Raw genomic sequence first — 20,671 nt, forward strand, 5'->3', positions numbered from 1 at the left:
TCCATGGAGACAGGAGTGTAAACAGCCTAAACCCAACAGACGTTTACTTGATAACATTTAAAATGAAGAAAAAACATCTGAACCTCAGCTGAGTGGAGAGCGGACTCCGGGCCCTGTCCGTTGCCTGTGCAGGGCTGATGGGAGTGGCTGTTTCTGCCGGGGTCTGGCTTCACTGATGTTCTGGAGACTCAGAGGTCAGGTGGGTCTGTAGCTGCAGTGTGTGCAGGCTTTGCCCCAGGGACTGCTGGGAGTTGTGAACCGCTGCTCGGCTGAACATGTTTTCGATACGAAAGCCTTCGGTCTGCCGGAGGTTTGCAGCTCTGTCCTTGAGAACCACAACAAACCCCAGCTTGTTCCCAATGAAGCAGAAGCCCATGGAACTGCTCAAGGGCCAAAGTGTGTGATATTAGTGTATTTACTATTAACCAATTCATCTTAAAAGGTTAAAGTTTGTCCAGTGAGGGACATCTAGTGCCAGCGTCTCTGCTAAAACCTGAATCAGCTGTTGTGAAGCAGACTGGGCGGGAAGCTGAGGCTGCTCTGTGTTTTCTGTCTGTCAGGTGGCTTCAGGTTCTCCTCTTCATGCACTAAATGCACTGACTGACACACACACACACACACACACACACACACACACACACACACACACACACACACACACACACACACACACACACACACACACACACACACACACACATTCGTTTCTCTCAATCTCGGTGTCGATAAAGCTCGGCCTTTGAAATTCATTTTCCACCAAAGGATTGGCGCCGTGCATTTTTGGTTTGCTTGCATGCCGTCAGGTCTGTCTCCTGGTAGGGTCACCCATGCCAGAAAGGTCAGAGGTCAGAGGGCAGAGGCCTGACGAAGCGGACTCCACTGGCCCTCCAGGTTGGGGGTTGGACACAGAACTAACAGTCCTGCTCCACAGAAAAAAAAAAAAAAAAAACTCTTCCTATGGAAGCAACTAAGGAATCCTGGGTGTGATGGCCTAGAAGGAAATAGTATATTTATATGAATGACTGGGTGAAAGCCAAAAAGAAGTCGCTGACATAAGTCTGGAACCATAAACCAAGACCAGAATTAGGTTTTGGACATGAGACCTATATATGAGACAGCAGAGCTGAGGAATCGGAACGTTTACATCTCAGATGGACTGGTTCAGGCAGACGCACACCGAACACAGAGGAAACAACGACCCGGGAAGAGGCTGTCCAGATCAGACGTCACTCTCAGACACATCATGGAACCGTGCACGGAGCAGCAGAGACAACTGTCCATCAACTCTGTCAGGGCAAACGGGATTCCACAATAAACTCCACGTCGCTGACGGCTTCCACAACGACTGGACTTGCAGCAGTCTTCCTCCGGTCCCCAGTGCCTGGGACGGACCGGTTCCTCGGTGTGCCTTCATGACGGGTTAATGAGCCGGTGGCTCCAGCTCAGCTGACGGAAACCCGACACGTCGGGACCCTGGCTCCTGGTTGGCTGCTGGCCTCTGCAGCCACAGCTCCATTCTGCACACAGTGCTTCAGGAGCAGCGAGGAGCGTGGAGTCACGGTCACATCGTCCCTCAGACTGATGAACGGGTGAAGGACTGTACCGTCACTTCTTCACCCACGTCTCAGAGTCTGCTTCTCTAACCTTCTGAGGGTTTAGCTGGGAGCAGAGGGAACGTGCAGGTCTTCCTGTCTGCTTTTAACATGCAGCGTAGAATCCTCTAAATAGATCCATCTTTGCGGCCGAGGCCTGGCCATCATCGTCTTATTGGCTCCAGGTTGAGCTGGAGAGATCTGAGAGAAGGTCTGGACTCAGAGCCAAGCATCAGGATGGATCCCAGATCTTCTGTGGGGCAGCTCGGTGGACTCCTGAAGGCAGAAGCGTTGCTCCTTCGCTCTCGGCCCTGAAAGTCTCTCTTTACACCGAGGCTCCGGCTGAAAAGTCCCTGTTTTCTATCAACACGCTGCTGTTGCAGGTGAGCTGCCACAGTTTACAGAAACCACAGCGAAGCACGGCCAGATTAAAGACAGTCTGAGCTGCAAACAGAACAACTCTGACAGCAGTCGACATCCTCTGTTGTTCCTGACAGGAATCAGCCCAGAGGGGAGCAGCCACAGTTCTTCACCTGATCCAGGATCAATACAGCATCTCTTCACTCTCTGCCTCTGCTTTTTAAGTTTCAGGGCCGGTTTACACAACAGAGATTCAAGTGGAAAGGCATCGTTTGTGTTTTCATTCGAGAAAAGTTTTGTGTTTATACAGCAACATGTAGAAAACGGTATTTTCACGATGATGTTTTCATGCACTGAGCTGAGGCGCCGTGCTCTCTGGGTCAGTCCTCCTCCTGCCTGAACAGAACTGTTCACACAGGAGCGTCAGCCGTTCAGAGACGTTCAGCTTTCCTCCTTTCAACAGAGTCTGAGAGCTTTAAAAAGTCCCACCGTGGGAGTCGCTTCCACACAATGTCATGCAGACACAAAACACAAGGAAGGTTTGCTGCTTTCACTTGAAAACACGGTTCAACGTGGCGAGACTCAGGTCAGTGGGACAGGTCTGAGTGGGACAGGTCTGAGTGGGACAGGTCTGCAGCGGGACAGGTCTGAGTGGGACAGGTCTGAGTGGGACAGGTCTGCAGCGGGACAGGTCTGCAGTGGGACAGGTCTGCAGTGGGACAGGTCTGAGTGGGACAGGTCTGAGTGGGACAGGTCTGAGTGGGACAGGCCTGCAGTGGGACAGGTCTGCAGTGGGACAGGTCTGAGTGGGACAGGCCTGCAGTGGGACAGGTCTGCAGTGGGACAGGTCTGAGTGGGACAGGTCTGAGTGGGACAGGTCTGCAGTGGGACAGGTCTGCAGTGGGACAGGTCTGCAGTGGGACAGGTCTGAGTGGGACAGGTCTACAGTGGGACAGGTCTGAGTGGGACAGGTCTGAGTGGGACAGGTCTGCAGTGGGACAGGCCTGCAGAGGACGGTGAGGGACAGCCCTGAGACGGCTCTGATGAGAGCTGGGTCCAGGTGGAGCCAGGTCTCTGACAGACTGATCTGAGCTCCCTGCTTCCATCTGACTGGAAAAGGCTTCACAGCAAAGACCAAGAGGACACAGACAGACGTCCTTCACTGAGCTGTGTGGGACACATGCAGGCTGTTACTGTCCGTGCTGCTGTCTTCATGTGAAGCTCCCTCTGTGGGACAAAAGAACTTCTTCCCCCTGAGGAGCAGCGTGGGCCTCTGGACGCACGGCGAGCGTCCATCTGCAGTGTTCTACCAGAGGTCTTTATTTCTGTGTGATCTGATGAAGCCAGCTCCACATGCTCTCTTCAGGGGATTCCAGATCTTTACAGATCCCTCCAGACTCAACGGGCCAGTGAAAAACAACCAAAGGCTCCTCTGAGTGGGTTTTGGGGGATCGGGCGAAACCTGGGGAATCCTCCCGGTCAGAATCCTCGTCTTCTGGACGACGTTCTTAAAGACACGGCGCCACATGTTGACAAACAGCTGGCCTCATTCTCAATGCTACGCTGCTGTCAGTGATCAGTGATCTGTCAGGGATCCAGCAGAGATCTATTGATGATCAGGGATCCAGCAGAGATCTGTCAGTGATCAGTGACCAGTCAGTGATCCATCTCTGCTCTGCCATTGATCTATCAGTGATCTGTCAGTTATCTGTGATCTGTTATGATCTGTCAGTGATCCGTCAGTGATCCATCAGGATCTGACCGCACACTGTCATCTATTCATGGATTAGACCAGAGTCCAGGTGAACCCAGGTCATGGGCTGGACTGGACCGTGTTTGGGGCCGGTTTGGACCCGCAGGCCATATGTTTCACCTCCTGGTCTAACGGACCCACACGGCATCAGGACAGAGACCTGGTCTCAGTCAGACCGTGGAGCTGGTGCAGGTCTCAACCTCCTGAGCCGCACGCGCCAAAACACAACGCAGTAAGTGGATCTGAAAAACAGGCCGGGCAGAGCGCGTGCACAGAGCACAGAGCGCGCACACTGTTCCTCTGCTCTGCTGGAAATAAAGGCTCCGCTGGCTTTAAAGAGCAGTCCAGCCTGACCGTCAGGCTGCTCAACCGGTGGCCCGCGGCCCTGCAGGGTCCTCCAGATGTTGGCTGAGCAGCAGGCCCGGCCTGACCGAGGACCGAGGACCGAGGACCGAGGACCGGGCTCCGGGCTCCGGGTCTCGGTCTCCAGGGCTCGAACCCCTAACCCGCCCGGCTGTGCCATGAAGGTTTTACCTGTCCGCAGGTTTCCTCCTGGTCCTCCACCGCGGCTCGGCTCGGCTCGGCTCGGCTCAGCTTCGTCCCTGTCCCCGTGTCCCCGTGTCCCCGTGTCCCCCTGTCTCCGTCTCTCCGTCTCTCCGTCAGCGTTCCCGCTCCGTGCGCGTCGCAGCGGGACGGAGGAGTTTCACAGGATCACTCCGGAGAAAATAAACTCCTTTTTTCTCTCTTTCTTTCTGTCAGGCCCCGAAAAGAGTGAGAGAGCTGCGGGATCTGGACTGGACTGTCCTCCGAGACAAAAAGTTTCTATTTACATCACATCCTGAGGAGGAGGAGGAGGAGGAGGAGGAGGAGGAGGAGGAGGAGGCCCTCCTCTTCCTCCTCCTCCTCACACAGAAGAGGAAGGCTGAGGACCCTGTTGAGTTCTGAGAACTAAACTGAATCCTGTTTGAGAGAGGACCAGGGAGGACCAGGGAGGACCGGGGGGACCAGGGAGGACCAGGGAGGACCAGGGGGGACCAGGGGGGACCAGGGAGGACCAGGGAGGACCAGGGGGGACCAGGGAGGACCAGGGGGGACCAGGGGGGACCAGGGAGGACCAGGGGGGACCAGGGAGGACTGTTCTCCCGTCAGCCGTGGTGAAGCAGAACGTTCTCCTGTTCTGTCCTCGGTTCGTCCTCACTGTGGCTCAGAACAGTCTGGACTGCTACACAGAAGGAGGGCTTGAGGTTTATCAAACATGAAAGTTCCTAGACCTCTGACTTATAACTTACATTTGATTCAGAATTCTGACAGTTTTCTGAGAACTCTTCTAGACCAGGGTTCTGCAGGCTTTTAGCGGACCAGCTCCAGGACCAGGTCCGGTTCTGGAGCATAAAGAATATTTAACCGTTAAAACGAGGCGAGTGCAGCTCAGGAAGGTTCACAAACAAGAACTAGATCTTCAGATGCTTTCATGAAGTTTAACTACAGTTCAGAACAGAGAACGTTTTATTACACTGGACCAGCTTTTGTTCCTGTTTCTGAGCTTTGATGTTTTAGAATTTTAGCAATTTTAAATGTTTTCAAAAAGTTTTCTGTTTATTTCTTCTGTATTTAATTTTCTTGTTAGGAATTGGAGACATTTCAGGTTTTGAAGCTGTTCTATCTTTTTTTTTTCATTTCTCATTTCTTGTAGTTTTTGCTATTTTCCCCACTTTTACTTGAACCTTCTTTGAATCCCTTTTGAACCAAGAGTGAAGAATCATAATAATTGAAAAATAAGTTAAACGTTTATTCATGTATCACGTGGTGAAGGCTTCATGGAGCCGCTAAAGAGGGACTGAAGGGCCACATGTGGGTCCAGAGCCGCAGGTTGAACAGCTCTGGTCTGGAACCAGGTTTGGGCAGGAGTTCTGGAGCTGGAGCCTGGAAGGGAGGAGGAGGAGGAGGAAGAGGAGGAGGAGGAGGAGGAGGAGGAAGAGGAGGAGGAGGAAGAGGAGGAGGAGGAGGAGGAAGAGGAGGAGGAAGAGGAGGAGGAGGAGGAGGAGGAGGAGGAGGAGGAAGAGGAGGAGGAGGAAGAGGAGGAGGAGGAGGAGGAGGAGGAGGAGGAAGAGGAGGAGGAGGAGGAGGAGGAGGAGGAAGAGGAGGAGGAAGAGGAGGAGGAGGAGGAGGAGGAAGAGGAGGAGGAGGAGGAGGTTCAGCTCTGCTCCAGAGGCTGGAGGACCGAGTGGAACCACTGCTCAGTGAGGACAGACAGGACAGACGGGACAGACAGGACAGAGAGGACAGAGGGGACAGAAAGAACAGACAGGACAGAGAGGACAGAGGGGACAGAGGGGACAGAAAGGACAGACAGGACAGAGAGGACAGACGGGACAGACAGGACAGAGAGGACAGAGGGGACAGAGACGACAGACGGGACAGAGAGGAGCAGTGTTGTCACAGATTACGTGAAAAGGTAATCCAATTACTGATTACTCATCAAAAAGGGAATCTAGTTACTTTACTGATTAATTCAATATCAAAGTAACTAAGTTACTTTAAAAGTAACTTAGGTACTTTTTACCGATTTCCTGCCTTTGCTGCCTCAACATAAGAATGACAACTGGTTGTTTAAATAACACTTTATTGAAAGTGCAGAACCTGAAACATGAACATGTTTTTTGTTGTTTGTTTCTGTTTCATCGGCTGTACGGTACAGAACCTGGTGTAGAACACGCTCCACCTGCAGGCTGGTCTGACACCATGAAACTAACTGTTTAGGAAAATCAGCTTTATGAGCGAGGCCGAGCGCAGGAACTGTAAACAGAGCCGTGCACGCCCGGAGAAGAGGAGCCATTGAGGCGTCTCCTCTGGAGAAGCCGTCCAGCAGGCAGGATGGTCTGGCACATGCACGTTTTTCAAAAAGTGAGTAACAGACGTTTGGCTTCGTCTTTTCGAGAAAATCCTGTATTACACCTTTAACATACGTGACCCGGCGTTTTGTCCTCCCCTGGGAAAACGTGACATGCGACGTCACCCCAGATGCCAGAGAAACATTTTCTCTTAGAAATCCACATGTTGTAATGACTCTTGAGTCAACAGTAGTGTTAGTGGAATATTGGAATAGTAATAATAAGTAATAATAGTCATAATAAGTGGAATAGTGGAATAATAGTGGAACAAATGTGCTGTTGCACCATTGTTCCTGATAGGGATGTGCGATACCACTTTTTTTCAGACCAATACCGAGTACGAGTACTTCATCTTCAGTACTCACCGATACCAATACTTGCATACCGATACTTTATATACATAAAATTTAAAATAATGTAATGACAGATTATTTTTGAAAATGAATTTTATTTCTAATAAAAAGGCAGCCCAGCCACGATGTTTAAAGGTGCATTAAGGAGTTTTACAACCTTAAAAATACTTATTTTCCACCATAAATATGTTCCACATTTTTAATGCTGTGTACAATGTGCCCTGACATATTCATTACCAGTACCTCTAACAGCGCTAAATTTTCACTAGAAAGTCACAGTGCCGGTGCGGCTCCAGAGTTTTTTGGGGAGAATTTGAAAGGAATAATGTAATGCTCGCTCAGGCTCCTTGAGTTTCGTTTTGTCCGCCATTACTCCGCCAGATGCTTAGTGAGCAACAACTGAGCAGGATCTTCCAGAAAGTCAGAACAGACTGGCTTCTAGCACTGCCACAGCTCCACACAGACTCCACCAGGGAGAAGACACTGACATCTTACTGGAGCGCTTCTAAACGAGCGAAGACGGAGTCCTCCTCTTCCGTGCACGCGAGCCACAGGGACAAGTTTTTCACTAAGCTGCATTACGCCCAAGGCCTGCAGGGGGCGCTGTTTCGCATAAAACGTGCAAACTCCTTAAGGCACCTTTAAGTCCAAAATAATAGTCTGAAAAATAAAACAAGCAACTCTGAGTTTACACTTATTTAAATGAAATTAAGTGCAAGATAAAAAAAAAATTCTCTGAATTTTAAGTTTTTTTTTTTTAAATGAACTGAATTACAAGACGTAAACAAACAACTCTAAGTTATACACTTTTTAAAATGAACTTATTTTAATGGTTTTTAAATGAAATTAAGTGCAAGATAAAACAGTTTTCTCTGAGTTTTACACTTTACATAAACTAAGGTTTTTAAATGTACTAATTTTAAAGATTTTTTTTATGAACTAAAGTCAACGACAGAACAACCCCTGAGTTTAAAGAGTAGCTGGTGTTCTCTGTGCTGCTCTCGGATCTCTGCTCTTCAGTTTCTCGGTCTTCTGCAGAGTTTGCCGTCGAGTTGCTGCCGGAGTTTTCTTTTTTCCAGCACAACAGCGTCAGACTCTCGTCCACAAGCTTCACTCTGAGGTGTTTCAACATATTACTAGTGGTAAATGAACAACATCGCGCACCTCCTTTAGCAATTTTAGCATAGCAGAGTTAGCATTCTGCAAAGCTCGGCTCGTTTTCACTTATATAACAGAATTTCCACACCGGCGGTTCTGGTGAGACGAGCAGCCGTTCTGGATTCATCCTGTTGTCTCTGCTCTGGATGAGACTCATGGAGAGTCAACCCGCTGCAGTGTAGCTCAGCGCCTGTCAGCGCCCCCTCCTGGAGAGGAGCTTCTTCCTCTTTCATGTTTGTCGCAGCTTGCATCCCATTCGGCTGCACTACCGCCACCTGCTGGAGAGGAGGGCTCACTACGTGTGGGGTTTTCATGTCATGAGTATCGGCGGCTGGTATCGGTAGCCTTCACGAGTACCCGGTACTTTGAAATAAGGCCAGTATCGGCCCGATACTGATACCTGGTATCGGTACTCGCAACATCCCTAGTTCCTGAAGGTGGCGCTCTAAGATTAGAGAGGTGGCTGAAGCCAGCCTGGTGGTGTTATGTTCAGGACTGTTGGAGAGAGTTGAGAGGAGAGTTTTGGCGTGGGTTACAGCCGCAGCAGCAGCCCTGTGTTGTTGATGGTCTGCTTGGCCTCAGTAAAATAAAAAATCCGTTTGGGACGACCCGGGACGTCTGGTGCTTCGTGGATCGCAGAACGTTACAATATATTATGAGGCAATAACAAAATAGTAACGCACAGTCACTTAGGAAACTAACTTTAATCAGATTACTGGTTTGGAAAAATGAACGCGTTAGATTGCTCGTTACTGAAAGAAAGTAATCAGATTAAAATAATGAGTTAATTAGTAGCGCGTTAGGGACAACACTGGACAGCGACTGTTCTCACTCTTCTCACTGTACAGACTCAAAGGAGGAGTTGAAATGTGTGGCGTTCAGAGACTGAAGGACCAGGACGACCAGCTCTGGGTCTGGGACCGGTAGCCTCCCGTGTGGGCCGGTTGTCCTGGGTATGGTCTTGGCCCTCTTCCTCAGTGGGGGGTCGGCTCTTGGGCTCTTGGGTCCTGGGGTCTTGCTCTGCCTGCTCTGGGCATCTGGTGCCTGGGGGGCCGGTTCCTGGTGCCTGGGGGGCCGGTTCCTGGTGCCTGGGGAGTCGGCTCCTGGTGCCCGGGGGGCCGGTTCCTGGTGCCTGGGGGGCCGGCTCCTGGTGCCTGGGGGGTCGGCTCCTGGTGCCCGGGGGGCCGGCTCCTGGTGCCCGGGGGGTCGGCTCCTGGTGCCTGGGGGGTCGGCTCCTGGTGCCTGGGGGGCCGGTTCCTGGTGCCTGGGGGGGCGGCTCCTGGTGCCTGGGGGGGTCGGCTCCTGGTGCCCGGGGGGGCAGCTCCTGGTGCCTGGGGGGTCGGCTCCTGGTGCCCGGGGGGGCAGCTCCTGGTGCCTGGGGGGTCGGCTCCTGGTGCCTGGGGGGTCGGCTCCTGGTGCCCGGGGGGGCAGCTCCTGGTGCCTGGGGGGTCGGCTCCTGGTGCCCGGGGGGTCGGCTCCTGGTGCCCGGGGGGCCGGTTCCTGGTGCCTGGGGGGTCGGCTCCTGGTGCCTGGGGGGCCGGTTCCTGGTGCCCGGGGGGGCAGCTCGTGGATCCTCAGCTTCACTACCAGCTGTGTTCTCTAACTGCAGCCTGTTGGAGGTTCTCTCTCTGTTCAGGTTCTGAAGGGTCGGTTCTGCCTGAAGGATGGTGGAACCTCTCTCTCTCTCTCTCTCTCTCTCTCTCTCTCTCTCTCTCTCTCTCTCTCTCTCTCTCTCTGCCTCTTGATATCCTGAAGCTCCTCCTGAAGAGTCAGCCAGTCTGGAACCTTCCAGCAGCAGACCCTCTGTTCTGCTGCCCCCTGCTGGACGCTGCAGTGTAGACAATCAGACTGTGTCAAAGAAACCTCATAACATGTTTTCATCCACAGACAAATATTCTGAATATCCGTCCTGGAAATTAAAATTGAAAGCATCACAGGTTTTAAACGATGAACGAATGAGTGTTAATTCGTCCATTGTGAGAGCTGCTGTCTGCTCCTCTTTCTTCTGAATGTTTTCTCTTCTGCAGGATTTCTGAGCGGCGGGTGGTCAGTGAGTGGAGATGGGTCGGAGCAGAAGCTGGCCTTAGATTATCTCATTCATCAGATTGTCTTTAGTGTCTTCACCAGTAACCACAAACCCCCTGACCCCTGACCCCTGACCCGCCTCAGCACATCCATTCACGGCTTCACGGTGTGTGTGCGTGATCCACCCAGCAGGGGGCAGAAGAGCTTCAACTGGCTGCTTTCACGCTCACTCATTCATTCATACTGTTTACTGTCATGTGACATGCTGATGCTCTGTGTGTGTGTGTGTGTGTGTGTGTGTGTGTGTGTGTGTGTGTGTGTGTGTGTGTGTGTGTGTGCGTGTGTGTGTGTGTATGGCCCTGTTCAGAACACAGATGTAAATGCAGGTTCAGGAACAGGCAGTGAGGGGTTCTGTGTGAACAGCAGAGGGCGCTGTTTACCTTCAGTCCTCTTCTCTCCTCTGTTTCATCCTCACTTCCTGTCTGCGCTCAGTGTGATGACGCAGGGAGAACCCGTGATGTTTACATTCAACATCCCACACACACACACAGACACACACACACAGACACACACACACACACACACACACACACACACACACACACACACACACACACACACACACACACATTCTCTGTTTCTCTCTCTCTCTCTCTCTTTCTGTATATTGCGTCTGAGGTGTTTGGGAGGAGGTGTGTGTTTGAAGAGGGAAGCTCCTCCTCCTCACGCTGCTCCTCCAGTCGCCGCCGGACGTGACGTCAGGACGAAGTTGAGAATTTCCCAGCAGAGTGCTGTGACCTCTTGACCTCTGAGTACCCGTGGTGTTGCTGTCACTGCTTCCTCTTTGCACCACTGCAGGTATTCTGAGAGTTCAAGAGAAGCTGACACACATCTGGATTCTCCCAGCTGGTGACAAACACACACTTTACAAACCTCCAGGAAGACTGAGGGTGTTTTCACTCCTACCAGCTTCAGCTCGACCTAACAGAGTCTTTGGACCGAGCACGGCGGACTGGGTTGGTGTGAAAGGGCCGCTCACTCCAGTTGTCACTCTAACTCGCCCGCTCTGAGAGCGGCTGAATGGGGGGGGTCTCGGAGCGGCCTGGGTGGACCTGGTCTCGGAGCGGCCTGGGTGGACCTGGTCTCGGAGCGGCCTGGGTGGACCTGGTCTCGGAGCGGCCTGGGTGGACCTGGTCTCGGAGCAGTCTGGGTGGACCTGGTCTCGGAGCGGCCTGGGTGGACCTGGTCTCAGAGCGGCCTGGGTGGACCTGGTCTCGGAGCGGCCTGGGTGGACCTGGTCTCAGAGCGGCCTGGGTGGACCTGGTCTCGGAGCAGTCTGGGTGGACCTGGTCTCGGAGCGGCCTGGGTGGACCTGGGATGCGGTGCGGCAGATGTGTGAAAGCACACCGTCTTTAGCTCGGCTCAAAGTCCAGACACTGCGCCTTTATGAACTACTCAGGCTCCCGTAGTCAGCCCCGAACAGTGATCACATGTCAAAATGGCAGAACGAAGAAAGGCGACTCGTGGGGAAACCTGGAGCAGTGAAGACATGAACGCCCTCTTGAGCGCTGCTCCACCTGGGGAACCTCCACCTGTCTCAAAAACCTTGCAGGATCTCTCTGAACGGGGCTGCAGAGGGAGGCTGAGAGCTGTTCTGACCTCCTGCTGATCCGGCAGCGCGTCGATAACCGAACACCAGCAGCTGTGCTGGATCTGGATCAAGGCTAGTTACGATTCTCCAAAGACAAACAGCCACACAGCCCCAGCAGAACCTCTGCTCTGTGTTCTGTGTTCTTCCTGGTACTCCAGGGTCGGAGAGTTTCACACAGCTGACTGAAGGAGGCTCTTTTCAGTCTGAAGTGTTTCTGCCATTCTCCGTCATTCCAAGTAGTGCTGATGTGCTGCCACCAGTCCTGACTGCGTGGAGAGATCCGTATTCTCCTAGAGCGGGTCACCCAGGGTTAATATTTACAGTTTTTATCATAACATTTATGGTAATTGTATCATTCAATACACCACTTTAAATAACGTGGAATTTACAAATGCAGGTGTCATGAATGTGTTTCACACCTGTCTTGAAGAATAAACAGTCTCCTCCTCCAGAGCATCAAAACATTGTTCTCCACTCTCAACGACTCCTTTTGAAACCGTGACATTCGCTGCCATTGACAGAGAAAAACAATATATAACAGTAACGGAATGCCTTTAGCAGCAAACGGCGTTGCTGCTAACTCCATCGTTCACGTGATCGTGTTTACCATTAGCAAGCCTGCTGTTTTGGTTTTACGCTAACTTCCGCCTGGTTGTCATGGAAACCCCACACTTCCCTTGTTTAGAGCGGCTGTTCCGCGGTGTGTAAAGGGACCTTGTTAGTTAAATATTGAAACATTGTTTCTTTTTTACTGGTGCAGCTGCTTTTGGCTCCGCCCACATATGTGGAAACAGCCTGAGTCTCCCTGACGAGAACAAAATGCTTAGAATGGAAATGAACCCGAACACATTTCTATAATGCAGACAAATGGAAACTGTGAACTATGAAAACACTGACTTTAAAGCAGCTCTGTCATAAACTGAGCTGAAGGAGAACAGAGCGCTGGAGGACTGACTGCAGAGAGCGCTGGAGGACTGAGCGGTGGAGGACTGACTGCAGAGAGCGCTGGAGGACTGACTGCACTGAGCGCTGGAGGACTGACTGCAGAGAGCGGTGGAGGACTGACTGCAGAGAGCGGTGGAGGACTGACTGCAGAGAGCGGTGGAGGACTGACTGCAGAGAGCGCTGGAGGACTGACTGCAGAGAGCGCTGGAGGACTGACTGCAGAGAGCGCTGGAGGACTGACTGCAGAGAGCGGTGGAGGACTGACTGCACGGTGCGGTGGAGGACTGACTGCACTGAGCGATGGAGGACTGACTGCACTGAGCGGTGGAGGACTGACTGCACTGAGCGGTGGAGGACTGACTGCACTGAGCGGTGGAGGACTGACTGCAGAGAGCGGTGGAGGACTGACTGCAGAGAGCGGTGGAGGACTGACTGCACTGAGCGGTGGAGGACTGACTGCAGAGAGCGGTGGAGGACTGACTGCAGAGAGCGGTGGAGGACTGACTGCAGAGAGCGGTGGAGGACTGACTGCAGAGAGCGGTGGAGGACTGACTGCACGGTGCGGTGGAGGACTGACTGCAGAGAGCGGTGGAGGACTGACTGCAGAGAGCGGTGGAGGACTGACTGCAGAGAGCGGTGGAGGACTGACTGCACTGAGCGGTGGAGGACTGACTGCAGAGAGCGGTGGAGGACTGACTGCAGAGAGCGGTGGAGGACTGACTGCACTGAGCGGTGGAGGACTGACTGCACTGAGCGGTGGAGGACTGACTGCACTGAGCGGTGGAGGACTGACTGCACTGAGCGGTGGAGGACTGACTGCAGAGAGCGGTGGAGGACTGACTGCAGAGAGCGGTGGAGGACTGACTGCACGGTGCGGTGGAGGACTGACTGCACTGAGCGGTGGAGGACTGACTGCAGAGAGCGGTGGAGGACTGACTGCACTGAGCGGTGGAGGACTGACTGCACTGAGCGGTGGAGGACTGACTGCACTGAGCGGTGGAGGACTGACTGCAGAGAGCGGTGGAGGACTGACTGCACTGAGCGGTGGAGGACTGACTGCACTGAGCGGTGGAGGACTGACTGCACTGAGCGGTGGAGGACTGACTGCACTGAGCGGTGGAGGACTGACTGCAGAGAGCGGTGGAGGACTGACTGCACTGAGCGGTGGAGGACTGACTGCACGGTGCGGTGGAGGACTGACTGCACGGTGCGGTGGAGGATCGTGACCCTGCAGCGTTCCAGCAGATTCCAGACCTGCTTCATCTCTCAGCCGCCATCTGACTCACTCCTGTAAACTTTCCCAAAATTGGCCGTGAGCAGCGGCGTCCTCGTCCTCCCCCGCGTCTTTCATCACTCCAGCTGACTCCTCCTCCCGCTCACCCTCCGAATGCAGACCCAGGCTGGAAGACCTGGACCAGGACTGATCCTGAAGCCTCTGTAATGAAGACATTCAGACTGCAGGCTCAGAGATCCTCCCAGTCATTTCATTATCGTCTCATTCTTTCATGATGGCAGAGAAAAGGAGGCTGGATTTTCTGAACAGAGTGCTTGTTTGGCTGGGATAAAACATCGAGCTGATTGGTCAATACGTTATCTAACTCAGGGACTCGGTCCAGCGGACTGTCCTCATTACTGTGGTCAAACAAACACGCAGTGGGAGGAGCCTCTGCAAACAATGGGAAAAATACTTTTAGGAATCTGTGTCACTCATTTTTTCATCCTGTTTTCAGAGATTCTGTGAGAAAATCAGTCCATGAATCCAAACTAAAGGAAAGAGTTGTATCTGGTAAATCAGGCCGTCTGGAAGAACGCTGAAACCCCGTCACACATGGAAATCTGTCAGGATGGAGCCTGATGGTGAGATTCCCTCCACAGCGTAGGAGTCTGATCGCTGGACGCTTGATCCCAGTTTTACAACAGGAATGTTTAGTTTATACTCCAGGTTTCAAAATGAAGAGCTACAAATAGAGACAAGAGTGATCTGTTCTGTAGCCTCTCTGTCAACTGAGGATACAGCATCTCCTGTGGGTCTGGTTCTGCAGGAAGCCTCCTGTGGGTCTGGTTCTGCAGGAAGTCTCTTCTGAGTCTGGTTCTGCAGGAAGTCTCCTGTGGGTCTGGTTCAGATTCACCTCCATATTGGCCTCCATGAAGCTGAGGCCCTGGTTGACGAATGAGGCTTTGTTTCCCCACACTTGCTGCCTGGCTCGTGGGCAGGGTGGAGATGCTGGGCTGAACTCAGGGAGTGTTGTCACGGTCGGATGCTCCCTCTGGTTTCCACCGCACGCTTTTATCTCCATGGACACAAACACAGCGTGACTCACACGGGGGAAGTACAGCCGCTGATAAAACATTGTGGGGGGGGGGGGGGGGCGGACAACCACCACGCCCCCAGGTGACCACTGTGCACGGCGGCCCGGGCTCAGACTGAGGTGGACATGGGGGACATGTCAGTGAGACCCAGCTGCAGGTTTTGGGGACACTGAGTGTTTCCATGAGAACCAGACGTGGGTTTGACCCTGAGTGAGCCGGGGTTCCAGAGGAGAGGTGAGCTCTGGGAGCCGGACCGCCGACCGGAGACCTGGACGTCTTCCCGGAGGGGCTGTCCTCTGCTCCCTGGGCTGGCTGCAGGTTCCACTGGATCTGGATCTGGTTGTTCCAGCTCACCGCTCTGCCCCTCAGCTCCGCCTCCTGCTCAGACTGGAAGAGCCGGAGTTTCTCTGAGTGAGGGAAGCGTTTCAAACGGTTTCATTAAAAGTATCAAAGCATTCCTGCTTGGCAGCAGAGGAATCCCTCAGCGTTCTGACCGAATCGTGACAGGAACACTCCTCATGCTGCTCCTCATTCCTTCTCTTCTGCTGACTCAGGCTGAGTAAACGGATGTCAGAGTGAAAGGAGAGGAAGTTTTGAACTATTTCTCATTTCAAAACATGGTTTCATCAGAGCAGGGGAGTTTGGCTGTGGCGTAATCAGCTGAAGTGGATTCCTGCGATATGAACTCGGTGAGGTGTGTCAGAATAAGCCTCAACCTCAGGCGGTGATAACGCAACCCGGAGCCTCCCGGACTCCTCCCACCCCGTGACGGCCCGCTGGGCCAATATCCACCGCTTCAGGCTCCAGCACACACTCTGGTTTCAGGGGTTTGCTCACTTGTGGAATTTTCATGATTCATTAGTTAGAATCTGAGATTTGATGACTGCAGATTTATTGAAACACTTACTGAAAGTGAACGATTGAAAGTTTTATTCAGTGGTGAGTTTTAGTTTGTTTTTGAAGGTACTGAAAATCTGGCGGTGGAGACCGGCTGGTGTCTCTGATTGGACAGACGCACCTTGAAGCTGTCCCAGTGATCAGCATATGGCGACAGGACTGCTGCTTGTTCTTCTCTGGCAGTTTGAAATGTTCTCAGACGATGTTCGAGCAACGTGACTGCAGGAGGCTTTGTCTGAATTCCACAGGTTGATGAACCCTCAATTATCCCGTCAAACTCCACCTGGTATCAGAACTCAGCAGAACAACACACACACACACACACACACACACACACACACACACACACACACACACACACGTGTGGCAGATATCCCAAGATATTTTTAGAACTTCTTATATGCAAATGAAAAAGGAACATCAGGCTGCAGCCGGTCCAGAGACCATCAGTCCCACAGCTCTGGGTTCTACAGACTCTGGCTCTGCAGCTTCAGTCCTGGTTCCAGAACGTCTCTGTCCCCTGTTCCTCTGCTGGCTCGTGTCCAATGGGTCATGTTGTCTCTCTTCATGTTTACATGTCTTCAGGTGACTGTGGTGAATCTGGTGCCATAGAAATAACACTGAATTGATTTATTGCTGGATGGATGGATGATGGATGGATTATTGGATTGATGGATGGATGGGTGATTGATGTTGATGTTGGATGTTGGATGTTGGATGGATGGATGGATGAATGGATGAATGGATGAATGGATGGATGTCATTAATAGATGGTTGGTGGATGCTACATGGATGATGGATAGATGGATGGATTGATGGATGATTGGATGTTGGATGGACGGATGAAGGATGGATGATGGATGGTGGATGAAGGATGGATGTTGGATGGATGGATGATGGATGGATGATGGATGGATGCTGGATGGATGGATGATGGATGGATGATGGATGGATGGATGGATGGATGGATGGATGGATGGATGGATGGATGGATGGATGGATGGATGGATGATGGATGGATGGATCATGGATGGATGATGGATGCTGGATGGATGCTGGATGGATGATGGATGTATGGCGGATGGATGATGGATGAAGGATGGATGAATGATGGATGATGGATGTTAGATGAAGGATGGATGCTGGGCCGATGCTGGGTGGATGCTGGTTGGATAGTGGATGCTGGGTGGATGCTGGTTGGATGCTGGTTGGATGGTGGATGCTGGTTGGATGGTGGATGCTGGTTGGATGGTGGATGCTGGTTGGATGGTGGATGCTGGTTGGATGCTGGGTGCTGGTTGGATGCTGGTTGGATGGTGAGTGCTGGTTGGATGCTGGTTGGATGGTGAGTGCTGGTTGGATGGTGGATGTTGGGTGGATGCTGGTTGGATGCTGGTTGGATAGTGGATGCTGGTTGGATGCTGGTTGGATGCTGGTTGGATGGTGGGTGCTGGTTGGATGCTGGTTGGATGGTGGATGCTGGTTGGATGCTGGTTGGATGCTGGGTGCTGGTTGGATGCTGGTTGGATGGTGGATGCTGGGTGGATGCTGGTTGGATGCTGGTTGGATGCTGGGAGCAGCTGATGACGTCAGGCCCCGCCTCGCCCTGTGAGAAAGGCCGCTGTCGGTGCGTGGCGTGTTCGCGGCTCAGGAATGCGGCGCTGTGAGATGACGGCGGAGGAATGCCGCCGGCTTTGTGTGACGCTGTGACTCACGCCGAGCTGCGCTGTGATTGGATGGTCACGGCGTGGGAACGGGCTGAAATTAGCAACAGAACGGAATGAACTCTACCTGTGCGGGTGGCGGCGGCGCGGCGGCTCCGCCCGGCCGGGCCTGCGGCGTTCCCTCATCGGGACCCAGAACGGCGTTCTAATCCTGGATGTGTTCAGCTGCCAGGCTCAGAGGCACGCGGGAACAAAGAGAGCTCATGACAGGCTGAACTCAGCCGTCAGACGTGACGTGCCATCCATACTCTCCCGTCAGACGTGTCAGAGCCGACATTCCACTGCCCCACCGCGCACAGGTGACCACGTCAACACGTGTCTTCTTATTTTTAGCATTATTATGAACAGTAACACCAGTTTTCCAGGTCGGGACTAATAAAGTAACACTCTGCTCAGTAAACGGTGCACAACACAAGTGTCTGGATGGAACTTCAAAATGACATTAAACTGAGCCGGAAGGAAGCCGGAAGGAAGCCCTCAGAGAGCGGCGTTCCAGCCAAACACTGGTGTGTAGGATATACCTTTTAAACATCACGAGTGCCACCCTGTTCTCATGTTACAGTGGGAAACTGAAATATTCTTAGGTTGTTGTTGTTCACTGTAATGAATCAGACCAGATAAAACCAGACCATGAAGGAAGCCTTCAGCACGGCTGGTTCCTGACTTGAAACCAGTCAGCATCAGCTCGCTGGCCACACATTTAAACTCTCAGCACCAGAAGCTTCTCTTCACTGCCGGGACAAATCAGCTGGTCTGACCCCAAGCACTGGTCTCGGCCTCCTGAAGGGTCCAGGTTCTGAGTCTCTAAACTCCAGGCTGGAATCAAACCTGCTGAGGACGTTACTGGTTTCAGACAGCTGAAGTCCTCGTGGAGCTCCGTCCATCCATCAGGGAGTCTCGCTCAAGGACACTTCAAAATATGGTAGATGTAGAATTGAACCTGCGACTGAAAGACCACAGTGAGTGGTGCAGAGGGAGGCCGTCCGTCTCTCAGGACAGCACAGCAGAGAGGAGGGACGGCGCCGGTGTTCCAGGCAGTGTGAGTGGAGCAGTGGTTTCCCAGCAGAGGTCAGAGGTCACTCAGAGGTCAGTCAGAGGTCAGTCAGAGGTCAGTCAGAGGTCACTCAGAGGTCAGTCAGAGGTCACTCTGACTCCCGCTTTGCTCCCGGCTGCTTTCCTTTTCCAGGTGGAAACATCACAGGGTTCAGGTTTCTGGACGAGGGGTCGTCCCACCTGGTCCCCCCCCCATGTCTCCGCCCTGACTCACTGCAGAGGCATGTGGAGAGACAGCGGGAGGGGGGGAGGGGGGGACTGGGGGACGGGGTCCCTGCTGGTCCTCTGTCCCCTGCTTCTTCAAACAGTAACAGCAGAGTGAGCGAGGTGTCTCTGAGTGCAGGGAAGTGAGAAGAGGACGGAGGCGGGTCGGGCCTGCCGAGGACGTCCAGCCTGCTGGACGGACAGTCCCATGGACTCAACACTCTGCAGCCGGAGACACCGTCTCTACAGCCGTCCCGCCCACGAGGTGAAGATTCTCCCACTGTAGCAGGTTCTGGAATACATCCTGGAATATATCCTGAAATACATCCTGGAATATATCCTGGAATACATCCTGGAATATATCCTGGAATATATCCTGAAATACATCCTGGAATACATCCTGGAATATATCCTGAAATACATCCTGGAATATATCCTGGAATACATCCTGGAATATATCCTGGAATACATCCTGGAATATATCCTGGAATATATCCTGAAATACATCCTGGAATACATCCTGGAATATATCCTGAAATACATCCTGGAATATATCCTGGAATACATCCTGGAATATATCCTGGAATACATCCTGGAATATATCCTGGAATATATCCTGAAATACATCCTGGAATACATCCTGGAATATATCCTGAAATACATCCTGGAATATATCCTGGAATACATCCTGGAATACATCCTGGAATATATCCTGGAATATATCCTGGAATATATCCTGAAATACATCCTGGAATATATCCTGAAATACATCCTGGAATATATCCTGGAATATATCCTGGAATACATCCTGAAATACATCCTGAAATACATCCTATATAGTGTGTGTGTGTGTGTGTGTGTGTGTGTGTGTGTGTGTGTGTGTGTGTGTGTGTGTTATCAAACAGTGGGTGAACCTCAGCTCTTAGTCAGATGGACGGAGAAGCTCAGTGACAATAGTGACAGGTCAGAGGTCAGAGTGAGCAAAACAACAGCACGAGGCTTCAACACACACACACACACACACACACACACACACACACCTTTTACATTTGCAGTTTTCTTGGTTTTTAGCTCATTCTGCTCTCCTGAGAGGAAATAAACTTTCCCAGGTGACTCCGCCTCTGGAACCTTCCTCCAGCCTTGCTGGATCCAGTGAAGCCTGCTGGGTGTCCAGCAGGTGTGTGTGTGTGTGTGTGTTGTAAAATGCTGCAGGTCTCCAGTATGTTTCCACAGCTGCAGACATGTTCAGACAGCGCTGCCGTCTCCAGGATTCAGCCCCGCCCTGCTGAGGACTGGACTCAGACCCAGACCCCCCCACAGTGCAAACCGCAGTCAGGAAGGTGCCGAGGTCCCGGGTCCAGCTGAGGGCCACGGTGCCCCTGAACCCCTGCCCCCCCTGACTGTCCTCCACAGTGTGCTCCATGTTCCCATTGTGTTTTTACACACCCGCTCGTCACACACTGCTGCTCTGCAGCTGGACTCAGTCCCACAGTGAACGGTCTGAAGGTCTGGAGTGGACTGGATTCAGAATGCCTGTCCTTGTCCGTTGTTCTTGAATAAACCACACACGCTCCGGCCTGCAGCGGCTCTGACAGACGCTCCTCTCATGCAAAAAGACATTTTCAAAACACAGCTGTTGGGGAAGAATTACCCTGAGATGAAGGTGTGTGTTCTGCTGATTGTTGAAGCTGTCTCGATCTAGAACATGGCAAAGCGTCTCTTTCAGATGGATGAAAGAATCAGTGAAGAGGCAGG

At 52.4% G+C, this 20,671-nt stretch overlaps 2 protein-coding genes across 3 annotated transcripts in view; both read right to left on the bottom strand.

Moving 5' to 3' along the window:
* ddr2l (discoidin domain receptor family, member 2, like) overlaps window positions 1-4,507 on the bottom strand; it is a 32,378-nt gene extending 27,871 nt beyond the window's left edge. For both annotated transcript variants that reach the window (XM_030105158.1, XM_030105156.1), the window contains exon 1: window positions 4,240-4,507. The gene's annotated coding sequence lies outside the window, so the exon portion shown is untranslated. The remainder of the gene's footprint in view (window positions 1-4,239) is intronic.
* A 4,574-nt stretch (window positions 4,508-9,081) lies between these two features.
* LOC115397676 (basic proline-rich protein-like) lies at window positions 9,082-20,339 on the bottom strand. Its single transcript, XM_030104107.1, has 4 exons — window positions 20,244-20,339; window positions 15,300-15,425; window positions 14,858-15,019; window positions 9,082-9,651 (listed from the first exon to the last, which is right to left on the bottom strand). Exons 1-4 carry the CDS (start codon window positions 20,337-20,339, stop codon window positions 9,082-9,084), a joined length of 954 nt encoding a protein of 317 aa, XP_029959967.1.
* Between the last annotated feature and the right edge of the window lie 332 nt (window positions 20,340-20,671).

This window comes from Salarias fasciatus, chromosome 12 (assembly GCF_902148845.1).
Source record: "Salarias fasciatus chromosome 12, fSalaFa1.1, whole genome shotgun sequence".
Taxonomy (NCBI): Eukaryota; Metazoa; Chordata; class Actinopteri; order Blenniiformes; family Blenniidae; genus Salarias; species Salarias fasciatus.

Excerpts from the sequence above, each read along its gene's own strand:
- LOC115397676 (XM_030104107.1), bottom strand. The coding sequence starts at position 20,339 with ATGGAGCACACTGTGGAGGACAGTCAGGGGGGGCAGGGGTTCAGGGGC. Across the intron at positions 15,426-20,243 it reads TCGGCACCTTCCTGACTGCG|TCTGAGCAGGAGGCGGAGCT; the intron begins GTTTGCACTGTG and ends CGGCTCTTCCAG. Across the intron at positions 15,020-15,299 it reads GGAAGACGTCCAGGTCTCCG|ATAAAAGCGTGCGGTGGAAA; the intron begins GTCGGCGGTCCG and ends GTGTCCATGGAG.